This window comes from Carcharhinus amblyrhynchos, chromosome 31 (genome assembly GCF_965287045.1).
Source record: "Carcharhinus amblyrhynchos chromosome 31, sCarAmb.v2.hapA, whole genome shotgun sequence".
NCBI lineage: Eukaryota > Metazoa > Chordata > Chondrichthyes > Carcharhiniformes > Carcharhinidae > Carcharhinus > Carcharhinus amblyrhynchos.
This window is the reverse complement of record NC_137354.1, coordinates 17323589-17343773: the sequence shown is the minus strand read 5'-3', so window position 1 is coordinate 17343773 and position 20185 is coordinate 17323589. Positions and strand designations below refer to the sequence as shown.

The window sequence follows — 20185 nt, the reverse complement described above, 5'->3', positions numbered from 1 at the left end:
GGAGAATGTGCAGACTCCACACGGTAGTTCTAATCTTCAGTTTCATAGAAACTCTACAGTGCAGAAGGAGGCCATTCAGCCCATTGGGTCAACACTGACCACAATCCCACCCAGGTCCGATCGATCACACATTTACCCTGCTAATCCCCTGACACTGGGGTCAATTCAGCATGGCCAATCAATTAGTGAAGCCCTTTTTAAAACATAGATGTCCTATTAAAGGTGTTATTTAAATATGTTTAAACTCTGATCGTATCTTTCCTCACCTTTCCTAATATCTCCTCATGGCACTCGGTGTCAAATTTTGTTTGATAACATGCCATTCGGCCCATCGAGTCTGCACTGACTCTCCAACAGAGCATCCCACCCAAACCCTATCCCCGTAATCCTATTTCTACACCCCATTAATGCCCCAAACCTACACATCTTGGGACACCAATGAGCAATTTAGCATGACCAATCTTGGCACTGTGGGAGGAAACCAGAGCACTGGAGGAAACCCATGCAGACACAGGGAGAATGTGCAGACTCCACACAAATCAAGACCGGAGTCGGAACCTTATTTATGTTTATTTTGTTAGTGTCACATTAACACTGCAATGAAGAAAATCCCCTAAACGTCACACTCTGGCACCTGTTTGGATACACTGAGGGAGAATTTAGCACCTAATTCACCTAACCAGCACGTCTTTCAGACTGTGGGAGGAAACCAGAGCACTCACAGGAAACCCACGCAGACACGGAGAGAATGTGCCAATTCCACGCAGTCACCCGAGGCCAGAATCGAACCTGGGATCCCTGACGCAGTGAAGCAGCAGTGTACCACCATGCCACCTGGATTATTTTTACTACATCAAAGGCGCTATATGAAGGCACTGGGTGCTACACTGCTATTTGTTTCATAGCAATTCACTCTCCTCTCTGCCCCCAAAGCCTTTCCTTGTGACATTCTCCACTTTTACCCGAATTCGCAATCTCTTTCACTTCCTGTTATATTGTAGCTGCCATGCCTGTGACTGAATAAGTACATTTTATTCAGAATGGTTATTGTCAATCAAAAGGACAGTAACGATTTGAAGACAAGCTGGCTTGTTGATACTTAGAAACTGCAGAGATTCCTTGTTAAACCTCGAGATGTGATCAGCACATTACAATGTTGCAGATCAGAACTACTCACCTTTAATTGTGGCACTGAGATCCTGTCACTGGGGGTTTCAATGCTGAGGTGTGTATGCTGTAGATTTAGCCTTACTGAAAGTGATTTCCCCAGGGCACTGTTTTTTTAAATTCACCTGGGGACAATTCGAGTGCTTTGGAGAGGCTGGGGACTCATGGTGTTTACAACATAACTGCTGAGAAAGGTGCTGTGGGCATTTGAACGCAACCGCACTGGTTCAGAATTCGGGGACTGGGCTGTGGGGGGAGGGTGAGGATTGCTGACAGATTGAGCCATTCTGAGTCTGGCTGCCCCAGTTTAAAAGTTTATTGATTAGTCTCACAAGTAGATTTACATTAACACTGCAATGAGGTTACAGTGGAAATCCTCTAGTCGCCGCACTCTGGTGCCTGTTCGTGTACACCGAGGGAGAATTTAGCACAGCCAATGCACCCTAACCAGGAAGAAACCGGAGCACCCGGAGGAAACCCACGCAGACACAGGGAGAAGATGCAGACACTGCACAGACAGTGACCCAAGCCGGGAATCGAACCCGAGGCCCTGCCGCTGTGAGGCAGCAGTGATAACCATTGTGCCACCTCAAAAAGGACGTGCATTCTCAATATATTTAAAACCATGGCCGAAATTCTCCAGCTGTTCGCTCCCCACGGCCGCTGCTGCCGGTGAGTATGGCGAACTTGGCACTCAGCCAAACCTCCATTCACCGCAGCGGGACTGGAGAATCCCGGCCACAGATGACGTCGGAGAATCCCAGCCATGGGTGAGGTCGGAGAATCCCAGTTGCGGGCGAGGTTGGAGAATCCCAGCCATGGGCGAGGTTGGAGAATCCCAGTTGCGGGCGAGGTTGGAGAATCCCAGCCATGGGCGAGGTTGGAGAATCCCAGTTGCGGGCGAGGTTGGAAAATCCCAGCCATGGGTGTGGTCGGAGAATCCCAGCTGCGGGCAAGGTTGGAGAATCCGGCCCTTACACTTGAAAGTTACTCCGGATCATGGGAATGTTTTTGGTTTGACCTTTCCATGTTGGGGTTGGGTTACATTCGGCGGAAGCCCTGAAGCTAGTGTGACCTCTTGTTTCTAATGGACTCAGAATGTGACCCGGGCCTTAGTTTATATTTCAGTTGATGTCCATCCCAAATCGATTTATATCAGTGTAAAAGAGAGGTCACACAAGGAGACCTCCAAGTCACAACCCTGGCTTGGAAACCTGCCTTACCAGAATTTTTCACACTAAGGGTAAAAACAGAAAATTCTAGAAATACTGGGCAAATCTAGCATCATCTGTGAAGGGGGAAAATGAGTTCACAGTGTTTCAGCTCGCAAACCTTTAATACAGGGGTTGGGACGTCTTGTTGAAGTTGTACAAAACATTGGTAAGGCCACACTTGGAATACTGTGTGCAATTCTGGTCACCCTATTATAGAAATGACATTATTGAACTAGAAAGAGTGCAGAACAGATTCACTAGGATGTTACTGGGACTTGATGGATTGAGTTATAAGGAGAGGCTGGATAGACTGGGACTCTTTTCCCTGGAGTGTAGGAGGCTGAGGGGTGATCTTATAGAGATCTATAAAATATTGGTGGGCACAGATCAGCCAGATAGTCAACATCTTTTTTCCAAAGGTAGGGGAGTCTAAAACTAGAGGGCATAGGTTTAAGATGAGAGAGGAGAGATACTAAAGGATCCAGAGAGGCAATTTTTTCACACAGAGACTGGTGAGTATCTGGAACAAGCTGCCAGAGATAGTAATAGAGGCAGGCACAATTTTGTCTTTTAAAAAGCATTTAGACAGTTACACAGATACGATGGGTATAGAGAGACATAGGCCAAATGCGGGAACTTGGGACTAGCTTAATGGTTAAAAAAAAGGGCTGGCATGGACATGTTGGGCCGAAGGGTCTGTTTCCATACTGTAAACCTCTATGACTAATGACAGGATAGTGTTCTGATCAATGATTATTGACCTGACACATTGGGCTGGGATTCTCCAACCTTGCCTGTGGCTGGGATTGTCCAGTCCCGCCGCACTGAATGGAGATTTGGCTGAGCGCCAGATTCTCCATCCTCGCTGGCAGCGGTGGGGGTGGGGGGAGGTGTAAACGGCCGGAGAATTCCGGCCATCGGCCCTGTTTCTCTCTCTGAAGATGCAGCCTGATCTGCAGCAGCGTATCCTCAGCATTTTCCATTAATCTATCGGATTGCCAGCTGCCAGGAGATTCTTGTTGGCTCATATTGGGAAACTGGGTACAATGCTCCGTGAATTTCCATTTCATTCAGGAAGAGAATGCTCAAAATGTCCTCTTAGCGTGCGAGATTCCACATCTGGGAGAACAACTTCACGATTAACCAATCTGCAGCTCACAAATTACACTTTTTTTTACAGTTAAAAGTCCAGCACCGCATCACTCTGCAGGAGGCACTTCATTCCAGGGGACCAAGTTGCTGTGGCGACATGCACTTTTATACACTAGTTACAATCTGGAGTTAAGGATAGCGATGGCAAGGCTTCCATTTCTTTCTCCATCACACGGACCCGCTCTTTCCACCCGCCATTGCTGTAAGGATTTGCAAGTGGCTAACCAATCTGTTTGGCTACACTACAAATGCACCTTCCTCGGCCATCAAGTCCGGGGGTAAGACTCGAACCCGGAGCTTCCGGCTCAGAGGCGGGGACATGCCTGAAACCCGAGCTCAGCAGGGTGATCCCACACCCGGCTTCCTGTTTGGTTCCCTTCGTCATGTGACCCTTACTCTGCAGATGGATGCTTAACGGGACAATCACCCCCATTTCCCAGTGCCCTGAACATTAATCATCCCACTGTGCCACACAAACCTCCGTCATATCGCTGTACATGGTAACTGTTGTGTGGTCTTGTGAAGGCAGGACTGCCGATTCTATTGGACGTATCCATCAAGGTTTTGTCACATGACCTACTGCCTCACATTGGGAGACATGGTGACACAATGGTCGGCGCTGCTGCCACACAGCGCCAGGGACGCAGGTTCAATTCCACCCTTGGGTCACTGTCTGTTGTAGAGTCTGCACATTCTCCCCGGATTTCCTCCCATTTCTTCCCACAGTCCAAAGATGTGCAGGTTAGGTCGACTGGCCATGATAAATTGCCCCTTAGTGTCAGGGAGGTTAGCAGGGCAAAGGTCAGGGTGGGATTGTTGCCTGTACAGATTTGATGGGCCAAATGCCTCCCTCCTCCCCTGTTCTGTAGGGATTCTATGATGCTCAGACCATGTCTCCGCACGCTCTCATACCATTGGTTGTCAGATATGTCAATCTATTTTGGGGCCACTGCCCTCCCAATCCAATTGGATGGTGGATGCATACTTCATTATCTGATTGGATGAGTCTTGACTCTCAGTCAAACACCGTATCATTGCCCCCACCTCTCTGTATTAATGAATAAGAGAAAATATAAACAACACATTATTTAAATGTCTCCATGATTTTTTCATTGCAGTTGAGTTGATTTGATTTATTATAGTCACACGTATTAGTATACAGTGAAAAGTATTGTTTCTTGCACGCTATAGAGACAAAACATGCTATTCACAGAGAAGGAAAGGAAAGACAGCAGAATGTAGTGTTACAGTCATAGCTACGGTGTAGACGAAGGTCAGCTTAATGCGAGGTAGGTCCATTTAAAAGTCTGATGGCAGCGGGGAAGAAGCTGTCTTGAGTCAGTAGGTTCGTGATCTTAGCCTTTTTATCTCTTTCCTGAAGGAAGGAGGTGGAACAGAGAATGTCCGGGGTGCGTGGGGTCCTTAGTTATGCTGGCTGCTTTGCTGAGACTGCGGGAAGTGTAGACAGAGTTAATGGATGAGAGGCTGGGTTGAGTGATGGTCTGGGCTTCATTCACGACCCATTTGTAGTTTATCGCAGTCTTGGGTCAAGCAAGAGCTGTTTCAAGCTGTGATACAACCAGAAGGGAGACTTTGTTTGGTGTATTTGTAGACGTTGGTGAAAGTTGTAGCGGATATGCCAAATTTCCTTAGTTGTCTGAAAAAGTAGAGGTGTTGTTGGGCTTTCTTAACTCTAGTGTCAGCATGAGGGGACCAGGACAGGTTGTTGGTGATCTGGACACCTAAAAACTTCAAGCTCTCAATCATTTCTACTTCAACCCCTTTGATGTAGGTGGGGCATGTTCTCCACTACACTTCCTGAAATCAATGACAATCCCTTTCATTTTGTTGACATTGAGGGAAAGATGATGTCATCGCACTAGTTCTGGGATTCACCTTTAATTCCTGGTGACTCCATATCATAACTGACTGATTAATCTGGGATTATCCATCACTAGATGAATGTTTAGAATTCAGGAGGGAAGCAAGTTTCCAGCCAATGTATTGAGGAGTTTAGCTTTCTCCTGAGCTTCTGAATATGGTTGCCAATTCATAGAATCCTTGCAGTGCAGCAGGGGGCACCCCACCCCATTCTCTGATAATGTATCTTACCCGAGCTCTCTCTCCCTCCCTAACCTAATAACCACACACATTCACCGTGGCCAATTCATCTAACATACACATCTTTGAAATGTGGGAGGAAGTCAGAGCACCCAGAGGAAACCCACGCAGACACAGGAAGCACATGCAGACTCCACACGCACAGTAGCGCAGGGCAGGAATTGAACCCGGGTCCCCGGCATTGTGAGTGCTAACCATTTGTAGGTCCATAGACGTTTGCACACCGAAGGAGGCCATTCGGCCCATCACGCTCAAGCCAGTCAACAAAGACTGGTTGGCCATGTGGCTCAGTTGGTGACACTTTTGCTTCTGTGCTATGTGGTTCCAGGTCTTGTGAATATAGAAGTCAGTCCTCTTCCTCCAGTGCAGTCCCGAGCTGATGTAGGGTCACCCAGACACAAAGCATTGGCTCTATTCTCTCTCCACAGATGTTGTCAGACCTGCTGAGATTTTCCAGCTTCTTATATTCTTGTTTCAGGTTCCAACATTCACAGTATTTTGCTAGAATCTTCAAAAGGTTTGACATTCTCCCCATGTCTGCGTGGGTTTCCTCTGGGTGCTCCTATTCCCTCCCACAGTCTGAAAGACGTGCAGGTTAGGTGGATTGGCCATGCCAAATTGCCCCTTAGTGTTCAAAGATGTGTGAATTAGGTAGATTGGTCATGTTAAATTGCCCCTTAGTGTCCGAAGATATGTAGGTTTGGTAGATTGGCTATGCTAGATTATCCCTGAGTGTCTGAAGATGTGTAGGCTAGATGGATTGACCATGCTAAATTGCCCCTTAGTGTCCGAAGATGTGTAGGCTAGATGGATTGACCATGCTAAATTGCTCCTTAGTGTCCAAAGATGTGTGAATTAGGTAGATTGGTTATGCTAAATTGCCTCTTAGTGTCTGAAGATATGTAGGTTTGGTAGATCAGCCTTGCTAGATTATCCCTGAGTGTCTGAAGATGTGTAGGTTAGGTGGATTGACCATGCTAAATTGCCCCTTAGTGCCTGAAGATATGCAGGTTAGGTAGGTTGGCTTGGTAAATAGCCCCTCAGTGCTAGGTGACCAGCCGGGATTATGGGGATGGGATTGTGGGATTGTGATCGATGGAGGCTCAATGGACCAAATGACCTCCTTCTGCGCTGTAGGATCCCATGAAGCGGGCCCCTTAATCCTGCACTGCAGAAGGCGCTTCCCAGCTTTCTGTACAACCAGTCCGGGAGCTTTTTAAAGAAGTACCTCGTGATTTGGAAATCTGAGCCTTCACTTTCTGTAACTCCATCTACAAGCTGTGAAACTCAAGCTCACAAGAGCAACCCAAACTCCTTTGACAGTAAGTCAGCATTTAAAAATGCAATTTCAAGGAGGAAACTGACTTGGGTTCTGGTGGGGATTAATTACGCGGTGACAGCAATAGGGGATTTTTTTTTAAATAAAGGAACAAACTGCAAGTTGAATACCCCACCAGATCCTCCCACATGTTTGTTTCTTGAAATAAATAATCATCTGAAAAGCAGTTCATCGCATTCAACTGGAAAGCAGAAATGAAACTTGGCACCAAGTCGGGGAAACTGCCAAACAAAATATTATATGTCCATTTCTCTAATTAAAGTATCTGGTGCAGCACTGATATAAGGCCTGACTTCAGTGTCCCACACTCGCAATGTTTTATTTGCTTAAAGCTGACTTTGGCTCGTTAAATTAAAGGACGGTTTCTTCAAGTGAAACAACCCTTTCTTGCCGGACAAAGCGAAAGTCAAGTTTGTTACTGCAGCCCTGAAACAATCTAACCATCTGTTCCAAGGCCGTTTTCCGTAACAATGGCTGGGGGTGCGATTCTCCCAAATGTGCTGAACTGGTGAGAAAGTTGGTCTAGATCGTGATTTCTTTTTTCAGTGCGGCTCCAGGCCTGAATCTCTGAACTCCGCGCACTGCCAGAGGTCACAATCGTCCTCCCACAGTCCGAAAGACGCGCTGGTTAGGTGCATTGGGCTGTGCTAAATTCAGCGTACCCAAACAGGCGACTAGGGGGATTGTCACAGTAACTTCATTGCAGTGTTAATGTAAGCCTACCTGTGACAACAATAACAAAACGTCCCTTTAAGAATCTGGAATGCGCTGCCTGGGAGGGTGGTGGGGGTGGGATGCCTCACATCCTTTAAAAAGTACCTGGATGAGCACTTGGCACATCGTAACATTCAGGTGCTGGCAGGTGGGATTAGGTGGGAGTTCAGGTATTTCTCACGTGTTGGTGTGGATTTGATGGGCCGAAGGGTCTCTTTTACGCTGTATGATTCTAGGAAGTTAAAATACCATGCAAGTTCCTTTCCTCAGGTCTTAACTATAGCTTCTAGATCAGAAACAACATTCATATTGAAACCAATCATTTTTTATTAACGTGTTAAGCGTTTTATTACTGCCTCATACTGGCAGGGACCCAGGTTCGATTCCCGGCTTGGGTCACTGTCTGTGTGGAATTCGATGAAGTAACTTCATTACACTGTTAATGTAAGCCTTACTTGTGACGAATAAACACATTTTAAAAATGCCATTTCCAAAACAAGTACAAAAGCTTCAAGTTAAGTTGACACTAGCTCAACAACAACGATCTGCATTTATGCGGCATCTTCAGTGTGGTACAGGAAGGTTCTCAGACAAAATTTGACACCCAGCCCCAGTGGGGCATGTCAGCTGTTCGGGCCGGATGTCCACATCTTTCTAGGCGGAGCTCGGTCTGCAGGCAGATCTTGTCGGAGGAGAGATTTAGGGAGGGGGTTTTCGAAGGTGAGGGCCCACCGCATCTCAATGGCACGGTGCTGAACTCTCCACTCACCTGACGAAGGGGCAAACCCTGAAAACTAGTGGCGTTTACTATCAAATAAACCTGTTGGACTGGTGTTGTCAGACTTCTTACTAAGGTGCTGAATACCAGGGATGTGCAAGAGGTAAAAACTTGGAGGGTTGAAGGAGGATCAGAGGAGATTGCAAGCTGGGGGGAGGGGGGGACTGTGGTGTGTTGGGGGTAGGTGGGGGTGTTAGGGGTCCCTCTCTACCTAAGCTGTGCGGGCAGCTTCCTTCCTGCTAGTTGAAGGGTTGGCAAAATTGGTACAAATGCCTTTTATATATTATGTAATATATAATACATATTATGTAATATAATTAATTATATAATATAATTATAATTATAATATAATTATAATTATATAATATAAGGAGAAAATAGCGAGGCATCTTGAGGAGAATTGTTTGGTAGAGCAGACGCAGCACGGTTTCGTTAAGGGGAAGTCGTGTCTGACGAATTTATTGGAGTTCTATGAGGATGTGTCTAGGGCGGTGGATAGAGGAGAGCCGGTGGACGTGGTCTTTCTTGATTTTCAGAAGGCGTTTGACAAGGTGCCTCACAAGAGGTTATTGCAGAAGGTCAGGGGGCATGGAGTTGGGGGTAGGGTGTTAGCGTGGAGAGAGGATTGGTTGTCAAATAGGAGGCAGAGAGTGGGGGTCAATGGGTGCTATTCGGATTGGCGGTTGGTGACTAGTGGAGTGCCCCAGGGGTCAGTGCTGGGGCCTCAGCTATTCACCATTTATATAGATGATCTGGAGGAGGGAACTGAGCGTATGGTGTCGAAATTTGCTGATGACACCAAGATTGGTGGAACAGCAAATTGTGCGGAGGGTGTGGAGAGTCTGCAGAAGGATCTAGATAGGGTGGGCGAATGGGCCAGGAACTGGCAAATGGAATTTAATGTTGGCAAATGTGAGGTTGTCCACTTTGGTAGGAATAATGGTAGGAAGGACTATTACTTACGTGGCGAAAAACTGCAGCAGGCGATGGTGCAGAGGGACCTCGGGGTCCTTGTGCATGAGTCGCAAAAACCCAGCTTGCAGGTGCAGCAGGTGGTCAGGAAGGCGAATGGGATGCTGGCCTTCATAGCGAGGGGGATTGAATATAAAAGTAGGGAGGTCTTGCTTCAGCTGTATAGGGCACTGGTGAGGCCGCAGCTGGAGTACTGTGTGCAGTTTTGGTCGCCGCACTTACGCAAGGATATTTTGGCCTTGGAGGGGATGCAGAGGAGGTTTACTAGGCTGATTCCGGAGTTGAGGGGGTTGAACTATGAGGAGAGGCTGAATAAACTAGGCTTGTACTCGTTAGAGTTTAGAAGAATGAGGGGAGATCTCATTGAGATGTATAAGATGTTGAATGGGATGGATAGGATAGAGGTGGAGAGACTCTTCCCGCTCAGAAAGGACAGTAGGACTAGGGGGCACAGCCTCAGGATAAAGGGGGGGCGGTTTAGAACAGAGTTGAGGAGGAACTTCTTCACTCAAAGGGTGGTGAATCTCTGGAATTCTCTGCCCGTTGAAGTGGTGGAGGCTGCCTCGCTCAACATTTTTAAGATGCGGGTTGATGGGTTTTTGATAAGCGAGGGGATTAAGGGTTATGGGGAGAGGGCGGGAATGTGGAACTGAGCCACGACAGATCAGCCATGATCTTATTGAATGGCGGGGCAGGCTCGAGGGGCTAGATGGCCTACTCCTGCTCCTATTTCTTATGTTCTTATATGCCTGTGGATGTTGGCAATTTTACCTCAGGGAGCTTACCATCAGCGCTTGGCACTTTAGAAAACTGTTCATCTCAAGAGGAGAGCGGGTTAAAAAATATCAGTCTTGGTCTGGACTCTAGATGCGTGTTGGATTCCCATTTGATGTTGCTTTCCTCAGGCTGTGGCTCAGTGCGTAGCTCTCCCGCCTCTGTCTACGTCGCGAATGTAATACTGAACTAAGGGCCAGTGTGAGTTCCACACAGATAGAGAGATATATGTGCCGGAATTCTACCGCCCCACCCATCACGGAATTGGAGCGGGCGAAGAGGGAGGGAACTATGGAAATGGCCGTTCACCTCGGGCAGGATTTTCCAGTCTCGCTTCAGTAAGTCTATAATATCCCGCCCATGTAGTGAGTGCTGTCTTAACAGTTGATGATCTGCTATTGCAAGGAAGGTTGGCAGCATTAAATTTACCGACTACTTGAGTTTGTCAATAATTAGGGGAACTAGGGATTTTTCCTTTGACTACAGCGAACCAGCAATTGTCACATTAAGAAATGTGCTCTTTCTCAAGAGGGTTTGTGAAATGTGCCCCATTTTTGTTCTCACTACGTTCCCCTCAGCCAGTGAGAGTCCCCAAAACTCACCCCCCCCCCCACCCACCTCCTCGTGAATTAAAAGTGCATATTAGCCTCTTCAGTTTTGCTTTGCCTGTTTGAGCATGCACACCGATAACTTACTGCCTTAGGGAGCACTGCCACCTTTCAGTTCGAAAGGTGTTGGAACAGGTTTTGAACAGTTAAACCCTTTCATGAAACTTCACCCGAGAGTACGGGACAATAACCACCTCGCCCACCGTGTCCCTGTCTGCTTTTTATGAAAGAGCAATCCAATTTGTCATAGAATCCCTTCAGCGGAGAAGGAGGCCATTCGGCCCATCGGGTCTGCACCAACTCACCATCTTATCCAGGTCCACACACACACAGCCCCCCCCCCCCCCCCCGACTGATTCCTCTTACTCCTAATCTACCTTAACTACGTGACTTTGGACACTAAGGGGCAATTTACCATGGCCAATCCACCTAACCTGCACATCATTGGACACTAAGGGGCAATTTAGCATGGCCAACCCACCTAACCTACACATCTTTGGATATTAAGGGGCAATTTAGCATGGCCAACCCACCTAACCTACACATCTTTAGATATTAAGGGGCAATTTAGCATGGCCAACCCACCTAACCTACACATCTTTAGATATTAAGGGGCAATTTAGCATGGCCAACCCACCTAACCTACACATCTTTGGATATTAAGAGGCAATTTAGCATGGCCAACCCACCTAACCTACACATCTTTAGATATTAAGGGGCAATTTAGCATGGCCAACCCACCTAACCTACACATCTTTGGATATTAAGGGGCAATTTAGCATGGCCAACCCACCTAACCTACACACCTTTAGATATTAAGGGGCAATTTAGCATGGCCAATCAACCTAACCTGCATATCTTTGGCTATTAAGGGACAATTTAGCATGGCCAATCAACCCAACCCACATGTCTTTGGACACTAAAGGGCAATTTAGAATGGCCAATCCACCTACCTTAGACCCTTTGAACACAAAGGCACAATTTAGCATGGCTAATCCAACTACCCTATACACCTTTGGACAATAAGGGGCAATTTAGCATGGCCCATCCACCTAACCTGGACATCTTTGGAGTGTGGGAGGAAACCGGAGCACCCGGGGAAACCCACGCAGACACGGGGAGAATGTGCAAACTCCACACAGACAGTGACCCGTGATCGGAATCGAACCCAGGTCCCTGTCACAGTGAGGCAGCAGTGCTAACCGCTGTGCCACCACATTACCCACAGTCCTTCCCTGCAGATTTCTCCCTTTCTAATCAGTATCTTTTTCCCTTTTGAAAGTTCCTGTTGAATCCGCTTGCAGTGGTGCCGCATTCCAGATTGTGAGAACTCACTGTATAAACAAGCCGAAACATTTCCTCCTTCCTGCCCCTTCGCTTTGACAATTTTATTTGACAGCCGGTAACTGATCAGTGAAAGCATTTAGATTTGCATCTGAATGTAAATCTCGTACTGCTACGCAACTGAAGGTGGTAATCGCAGACAGCACTGATTCAACAATCATTTGCTCAGAAGAACTTCTGCAAAGATCTCTCATTGGTCTATGATCTAACGCCAGCTCACATTTCAACCACTTCTTCTTTTAACAGGAAGTAAGCCACATGACTTGGGTCCCTGAGGTATGGAATGAGACAAAATAATTTTTCATGGTGTTTGGGTCAGTTCACCGCTATCGATTTTGAGAGGGCTATGAAGCTATATTCCAGGAGAAAGGCTACGTGTGTCGACACCTGAAGCAACAGGGGATTCTGAGTTTACTGTGAGCAGTGATTAAGGTCAGGTAAGTGCTCTTATTGCTCTAGGTCTTGCAGATCCTCACTGCACCAGCCCCTATGTCTGATATACGTTGCCACTTGTGTGTGTGTGTGTGTGTGTGTGTGTGTGTGTGTGTGTGTGTGTGTGTGTGTGTGTGTGTGTGTGTGTGTGTGTGTGTGTGTGTGTGTGTGTGTGAAGATGCTTCCACACAAACTTGGTAATCACAGCGCAGGAAATAAATTTGACTGAAATGCAAAATAAAATAAATTTCTGGGCAGCATGGTGGGTAGCACCGCCGTCTCACAGCGCCGGGGGACCCAGGTTCGATTCCGCCCTTGGCTGGTTGTCTATATGGAGTCTGCGCGAGTTTTCTCCGCAAGCCCCAGTTTCCTCCCACGCTCCAAAGATGGGCAGGTTAGGTGAATTGGCCATGCTAAATTGCCCCTCAGTGTCCAAAGAAGTGCAGGTTAGGTGGATTGGCCATGCTAAATTGCCCCTGTGTGTCCAAAGAAGTGCAGGTTAGGTGGATTTGCCATGCTAAATTGCCCCTTAGTGTCCAAAGAAGTGCAGGTTAGGTGGATTGGCCACGCTAAATTGCCCCTCAGTGTCCAAAGAAGTGCAGGATAGGTGGATTGGCCATGCTAAATTGTCCCTGTGTGTCCAAAGAAGTGCAGGTTAGGTGGATTGGCCATGCTAAATTGCCCCTCAGTGTCCAAAGATGTGCAGGTTAGGTGGATTGGCCATGCTAAATTGCCCCTCAGTGTCCAAAGAAGTGCAGGTTAGGTGGATTGGCCATGCTAAATTGCCCCTTAGTGTCCAAAGAAGTGCAGTTTAGGTGGATTTGCCATGCTAAATTGCCCCTTAGTGTCCAAAGAAGTGCAGGTTAAGTGGATTGGCCATGCTAAATTGCCCCTTAGTGTCCAAAGAAGTGCAGGTTAGGTGGATTGGCCATGCTAAATTGCCCCTCAGTGTCCAAAGAAGTGCAGGTTAGGTGGATTGGCCATGCTAAATTGCTCCTTAGTGTCCAAAGAAGTGCAGGTTAGGTGGATTGGCCATGCTAAATTGCCCCTTAGTGTCCAAAAATGTGTACGTTTGGGGGATTAATGGGGTAAATGCGTGGGGTTAAGAAACTGTGGAGGGGAAAGCTGGTGGCTGGGCCCAGGTAATGTGCTGTTGGGAGTCGGTGCTGATTTGAATGGTCTTCCTTCTGCACTGTAAGGATTCTATGATTCTAATTCTATTTTGACATTATTATCACTATGCTTTAGACCTTAGAATCATAGGTTCATAGAATCCTTATAGCACAGTAAGAGGCCATTCAGCCCATCAAGCCTGTAATGACAACAATCCCACCCGGACCTCACATAAACCCCCTGACACGAAGGGTCAATTTAGCACTCAGCCTAACCCTGTACATCTTTGGGCTGTGGGAGGAAGCCAGAGCACCCGGAGGAAACCCACGCAGACACGGGAGAGAACGTGCAAACTCCACACAGACAGTGATCCGAGGCAGGGAATTGAACCCGGATCCCTGGCGCTGTGAGGCAGCAGTGCTAACCACTGTGCCCACCGGGCTGCCCCTGGGTTCTGCTGCAGCGAGGCGCCAAACGGAAAGCCTATAGTAAAAGCAAAATACTGCGGGCGGAATCTGAAACAAAAGCAGAAAATTGCTGGAAAATCTCAGCAGGTCTGACAGCGGCTGCGGGGAGAGAATAGAGCCAACATTTCGAGTCTAGATGATCAAAATCGACTTCAGTTTGCCATTGGACTCGTTTCCTATATTACAACTGTTGGTACATTTTGTGACATCCTGAGGTTATGAAAGGCGTTGTGTGTTAAGTCTTTTTTTCAGTCTGGTTCTACTTGTGGTGAAATCAGGGTATTTTTATTATTTTTTGCACAGATTGTAACCTGGCTTTGTCTCTCATTGCGGGAGGAAGGGGCTCGAGGAGATGGAGAGAGACATGGACAGGTTGAAAGAGCTGGCGGGGCACATCGATCCATCAGAGCGTAATGCCACCCCGCCACAGGCAGGGCAGCAAAAACCCGCCAGCCAGCCTGTAAAATCCACGGAGCAGAAGGACAGCAGCGCTGCGGCTCTGAAACGTTTGGAGAGGCAGTTCTCTGAGTATCTCCACTCACTTCCACATCTCACACAGGAAGAGAAACACAAAGCCTGGAGTGAGCTCGTTTCCCTCTTTCTGCAGGTACACCCTTTCTCTTGGCACTGTACTTTCATAACACTGCAGGCTAAGTAAAATACCAGTTAGTCTGAACTTAAAGCAGGAAGGAAGCTTTCCGAGAGGAAGCTGAGATATGATGAGATTTTGTTTTCTATGTATGAATTCAATCAGTTCCATGCACATGTGTGTATTTAGTTAAGTACGTGCATACTCTGTGTGTGTGCGTATATGTGTACGTGTGAGATTGGGAGGGGGATGGGGTGTTGTGGGTGGGTGGGCTTGGATTATGTGCTCTTTTGTACTGTTAGTGCAGATTCGATGGACTGAATGGCCTCTTTCTGCGGGGTAGGGATTCTATGGTACAGTATTTCAAATTTAAAGTTTATTTATCATTGTCGTGTGTGTGCGTGATGGGGGGGGCGCAAGTGGGCATGGATAAGGTGCTTTTTTGTAGAGTTGGTGCAGACTCGATGGGCCTCCTTCTGCGCTATAGGGATTCGACGGTGCAGTATTTAAAGTTTATTTATTAGTGCCACAAGTCGGCTTACACTAACACTGCAAGGAAGTTACTGTGAAAATCCCCTAGTTGCCCCACTCCAGCACGTGTGTGGGTACACTGAGGGAGAATTTAGCACGGCCAATGCACCTAACCAGCACGACTTTCAGAGGGAGGAAACCGGAGGAAACCCACGCAGCCACGGGAAAAACGTGCAAACTCCACACAGACAGTGACCCAAGCCGGGAATTGAACCCGGGTCCCCGGCGCTGCGAGGCCAGCAGTGCTAACTGCTGTGCCACCGTGCCGCTGGTATTTCTGATAATGAGACAATATGTTGTCTGGGATTCCCTGGTGATTCAAAGGGAGGTTTGATATCCGCCCTGCGCTGGATTATCTGATCGTGTCCCAGGCTGAAGTGTGCATGTTGGGTAAGCTTTGGCTGCCTGCTTTCTGAGCATTACTGAGCGTGTCCCACAGGGATGTTCAAACTGCGAAGAGGGGTTACATTCACAATGAGACCCCTGCGATTGGAGGCCAACCCACACGCCCAGCCTGACCTTTAAGAATGCCCCGCACTTGCACACTGTAGCAGATCTGCCTGTGAAACCACTCCCAGGGTACAAGGCAGCAGCTTTGGAACAAGAAGGAATAATTCTGTCTAACGGTACTTGACATAGAGTTCTTATTTGGCATTAAAGATACAGGTGGAGTGTGTCCTTCAGTTGCATAATCTGTTGCTGCCCTCTTGACGTTGTAAGTTCATAAGGTATAGGAGCAGAATTAGGCCATTTGGCCCATCATGTCCACTCTGCCATTCGATCATGGCTGGTATGCTCCTTATCTCCATTTTCCTGCCTTCTCCCCACAACCCTTCAACACATTAAAAATCTGTCTAACTCCTCCTTCAATTTACTCACTGTCCCAGCACTTTGGGGCAGTGAATTCCACAGATTTACAACCCTTTGGGAGAAGTAGCTTCACCTCAACTCTTTTTAATTTGCTACCCCTTATCCTAAGACTATGACCTCTTGACCTAGAATGACCTGCAAGAGGAAGCATCCGCTCCACGTCTACTTTATCCATATCTTTTATCATCTTGTATACCTCAATTTGATTTCCCCTCATTCTTGAGAGTATAGGCCTAAACTGTTCAATCTCTCTCCATACGTTAGTCAGTGAGAGAGCTGTGGTGGCAAGACTATCACATCTTTCGTTGTGCGGGATGCCACACACATTGTTCCAAGACAATGGCTGTATCATCATGACCTGCCCATTGACCCATTCCAAAGCTATTGGCACGGGTGGACTAGCTCCACAGGGAACTGGAATCTTGACCTCAACCAGATCAGCCATGATTTTATTGAATGGTGAAGCAGGCTCATTGACTCCCCAACAACGCAGAAGAGGCCATTTGGCCCATTGAGTCTGCACTGACTCCCTGACAGAATATCGTACAGAGGCCCTCTCCCCATGCCCTATCCCTGCAGTCCCATACATTTACCATGGCCAATCCACCTGACCTGTACATCTTTGGACACTAAGGGGCAATTTAGCGTGGCCAATTTATGTAACCTACGCATTCTGGGACACTAAAGGGCAATTTAGCGTGGCCCATCCGCCTAACCTACACTTCCTTGGAATATGGGAGGAAACTGGAGCACCAGGAGGAAACCCATGCAGACATGGGGAGAACATGCAAAGTCCACATTGGTCAAGGCTGGAATTGATTTTGATTTGATTTGATTTATTATTGTCACGTGTATTAACATACAGTGAAAAGTATTGTTTCTTGTGCACTATAAAGACAAAGCATACCATTCATAGAGAAAGAAACAAGAGAGTGCAGAATGTAGTGTTACAGTCATAGCGAGGGCATAGAGAAAGATCAACTTAATGCAAGGTAGGTCCATTCAAAAGTCTGACAGCAGCAGGGAAGAAACTTCTTGAGTCAGTTGGTACATGACCTCAGACTTTTGTATCTTTTTCCCGATGGACGAAGGTGGAAGAGAATGTCTGGGGTGTGTGGTGTCCTTGATTGTGCTGGCTGCTTTGCTGAGGCAGCGGGAAGTGTAGACAGAGTCGACGGATGGGAGGCTGGTTGGGAATACCAACCAGTGTGCCACCGTACCGCTTGAAGGGCTGAATGGCCATTAGCACCAAAATAGAATTAAAAGAAATAAAATGACCGCACAATGAACCCATAGAACCTCCAGTATGCTTGCGGGTAGAGAAAATATAATCAAGGACCCCACGCACCCCGGACATTCTCTCTTCCACCTTCGTCCATCGGGAAAAAGATACAAAAGTCTGAGGTCACGTACCGACTGACTCAAGAAGTTTCTTCCCTGCTGCTGTCAGACTTTTGAATGGACCTACCTCGCATTAAGTTGATCTTTCTCTGCGCCCTCGCTATGACTGTAACACTACATTCTGCACTCTCTTGTTTCTTTCTCTATGAATGGTATGCTTTGTCTGTATAGTGCGCAAGAAACCATACTTTCTCCTGCATCTGAGCCCCATGTCCCTGACTTAATTCTGATTCCCAAATGACAAGAAGAAAGTAATAATTAGCCATAAATTTCGAGAGAGTGATTACGAGGCAGTAACCTAATAGAGAAACACCACTCCTGTAATAGCAATGAAAGTCACTGGGTGTGAAACTATCACCTGAATCTTTGAAATAGGTCGGGGGATTGAAATCAATCGAGACATCTGTTGTTATTTCCTCTACCCGCAAGCATACTGGAGGTTCATTGTGCGGTCATTTTATTTCTTTTAATTCTATTTTGGTGCTAATGGCTTTTTAAAAATTCATTCACGGGATGTGGGTGTCACTGGCTGGGCCAGCATTTGTTGCCCAACCCTAATTGCCCTTGAACCGAATGGCTTGCTGGACCATTTCAGAGGGGCAGTCAAGAGTCAACTACATTGCTGCGGCTCTGGAGTCACATATAGGCCAGACCGGGTAAGGACAGCAGATTTCCTGCCCTAAAGGACCAGATGGGTTTTATGGTGTTTGACAATGGTTTCATGAGGTGGGGTTTTCCAGCGTCGTGCGTCCCGATGTTATAATGTAACCAATGGTACCGTGCTGTGAGGGTCAGCTGACCCGGTAACCAATGGCAAAACGGTGCGGTGGTCAGATAGAACATAGAACATTTAAGAGATAACATTCTGTAGCCAACAGCTTCCCAGCAAATACCCGGTCTTTCTATTTCAGCGCAGTGCAGGCCCTTGATCTTGCGCCAACCAGTGGAACCAATCTAATGACCCTCTAACCTAAACTATTCCAATATTATCCATACGTCTATCCAATGACCATTTGAATGCCCTTAAAGTTGGCGAGTCCACAACTGTTGCAGGCAGGGCATTCCACGCCCTTACTGCCCCCTGAGTAAAGAACCTACCTCTGACATCTGTCCTATAATTACCACCCCTCAATTTAAAGCTATGCCCCCTCGCTATGACCCGGTATAAATGGAAAGCAATGGGAATTATGGGAAGCTTGATCCCATGTGTTGGAGAAACGAAGTTTCTTTATCAAATCTTTTTCTTTGATTTTACTATCTGAAGTTAGTTCTGTTAATTCTTGCAATGAACAAAGCACAAAGAAAATTACATCAAGCCTGCATTGACCATGCTGCCTGACTTAACTAAAGCCCCCTACCCTTCTGGGGACCATATCCCTCTATTCTCATCCTATTCATGTATTTATCAAGACGCCCCTTAAAAGTCACTACCGTATCTGCTTCCACTACCTCCCCCCGCAACGAGTTCCAGGCAGCCACTAATCTCTGTGTAAAAAATGTGCCTCGTACATCTCTTTTAAACCTTGCCCCTCGCACCTTAAACCTGTGCCCCTTCTTCCAGCCTGGGAAAACGCTTCTGACTATCCATACTGCTCATAACCTTGTAGACTTCTATCAGGCCTCCCCTCAACCTCCGTCGCTCCAGTGAGAACAAATCAAGTTTCTCCAACCTCTTCTCATAACTAATACCCTCCATGCCAGGCAACAACATTCATCACGGTAGCGCAGTGCTTAGCATTGCTGCCTTACAGCACTGAGGACATGGGTTCAACTCCCGGCTTGGGTCACTGTCTGTGCGGAGTCTGCACATTCTCCCCGTGTCTGCGTGGGTTTACTCCGGGTGCTCCGGTTTCCTCCCACAGTTCAAAAAATGTGCTGGTTAGGTGCTTTGGCATGCTAAATTCTCCCTCAGTGTACCCGAACAGGCGCCGGATTGTGGCAACTACAGAATTTTCACAGTAACTTCATTGCAGCGTTAATATATGTTAAGCAGCGTTTCACTTGCACCTCTTTCAATTTGGTCTATCGCATTCGCTGCTCCCAATGTGGTCTCCTCTATGTCGGAGAGACCAAGCGTAGACTGGGTGATTACTTTGCTGAGCACCTTCAGTCTGTGCACAATCAGGACCCTGACCTTCCAGTTGCTTGCCATTTTAATACACGATCCTGCTCCCGTGCCCACATGTCCGTCCTTGGCCTGCTGCAATGTCCCAGTGAAGCTCAACGCAAACTGGAGAAACACCATCTCACCTGGGCACGTTACAGCCTTCCAGTCTCAACATCGAATTCAACAACTTCAGATGATTCGCTCTATCATCTTATTTAATTTTTAACTGTTCTCTACCTTTTGTTTCTTTATTGTCTTTCTTTATTTTTCTTTGCCCCCAATCTTTCCCCCTAATTTTATCCCCCTTTTCTTCCTTTTTCTCCCCCTTTGCTTCCCCTTTCCACCTTTTTCTCAATTTTACCTCTCTCCCACTCTCCCCTCCTTCCCCAAATCTTCATCTGTCACAGTTTACCCTCTGAATTCAGTTTCTCTGCCATTTGGCCATTCACACCTTGTATTCTCTCTCTGGGCTGCCATTAGCAGCCTTTCCCC

General features: G+C 47.1%; 1 protein-coding gene across 1 annotated transcript in view; it reads left to right on the top strand.

The window, feature by feature from the left end:
• The first annotated feature begins 14538 nt into the window (after window positions 1–14538).
• wdfy4 (WDFY family member 4) overlaps window positions 14539–20185 on the top strand; it is a 262215-nt gene continuing 256568 nt past the window's right edge. The window contains exon 1 of the mRNA XM_080215932.1: window positions 14539–14802. Within this exon, the coding sequence (XP_080072058.1) occupies window positions 14548–14802 (255 nt within the window). The 5' untranslated portion in view covers window positions 14539–14547. The remainder of the gene's footprint in view (window positions 14803–20185) is intronic.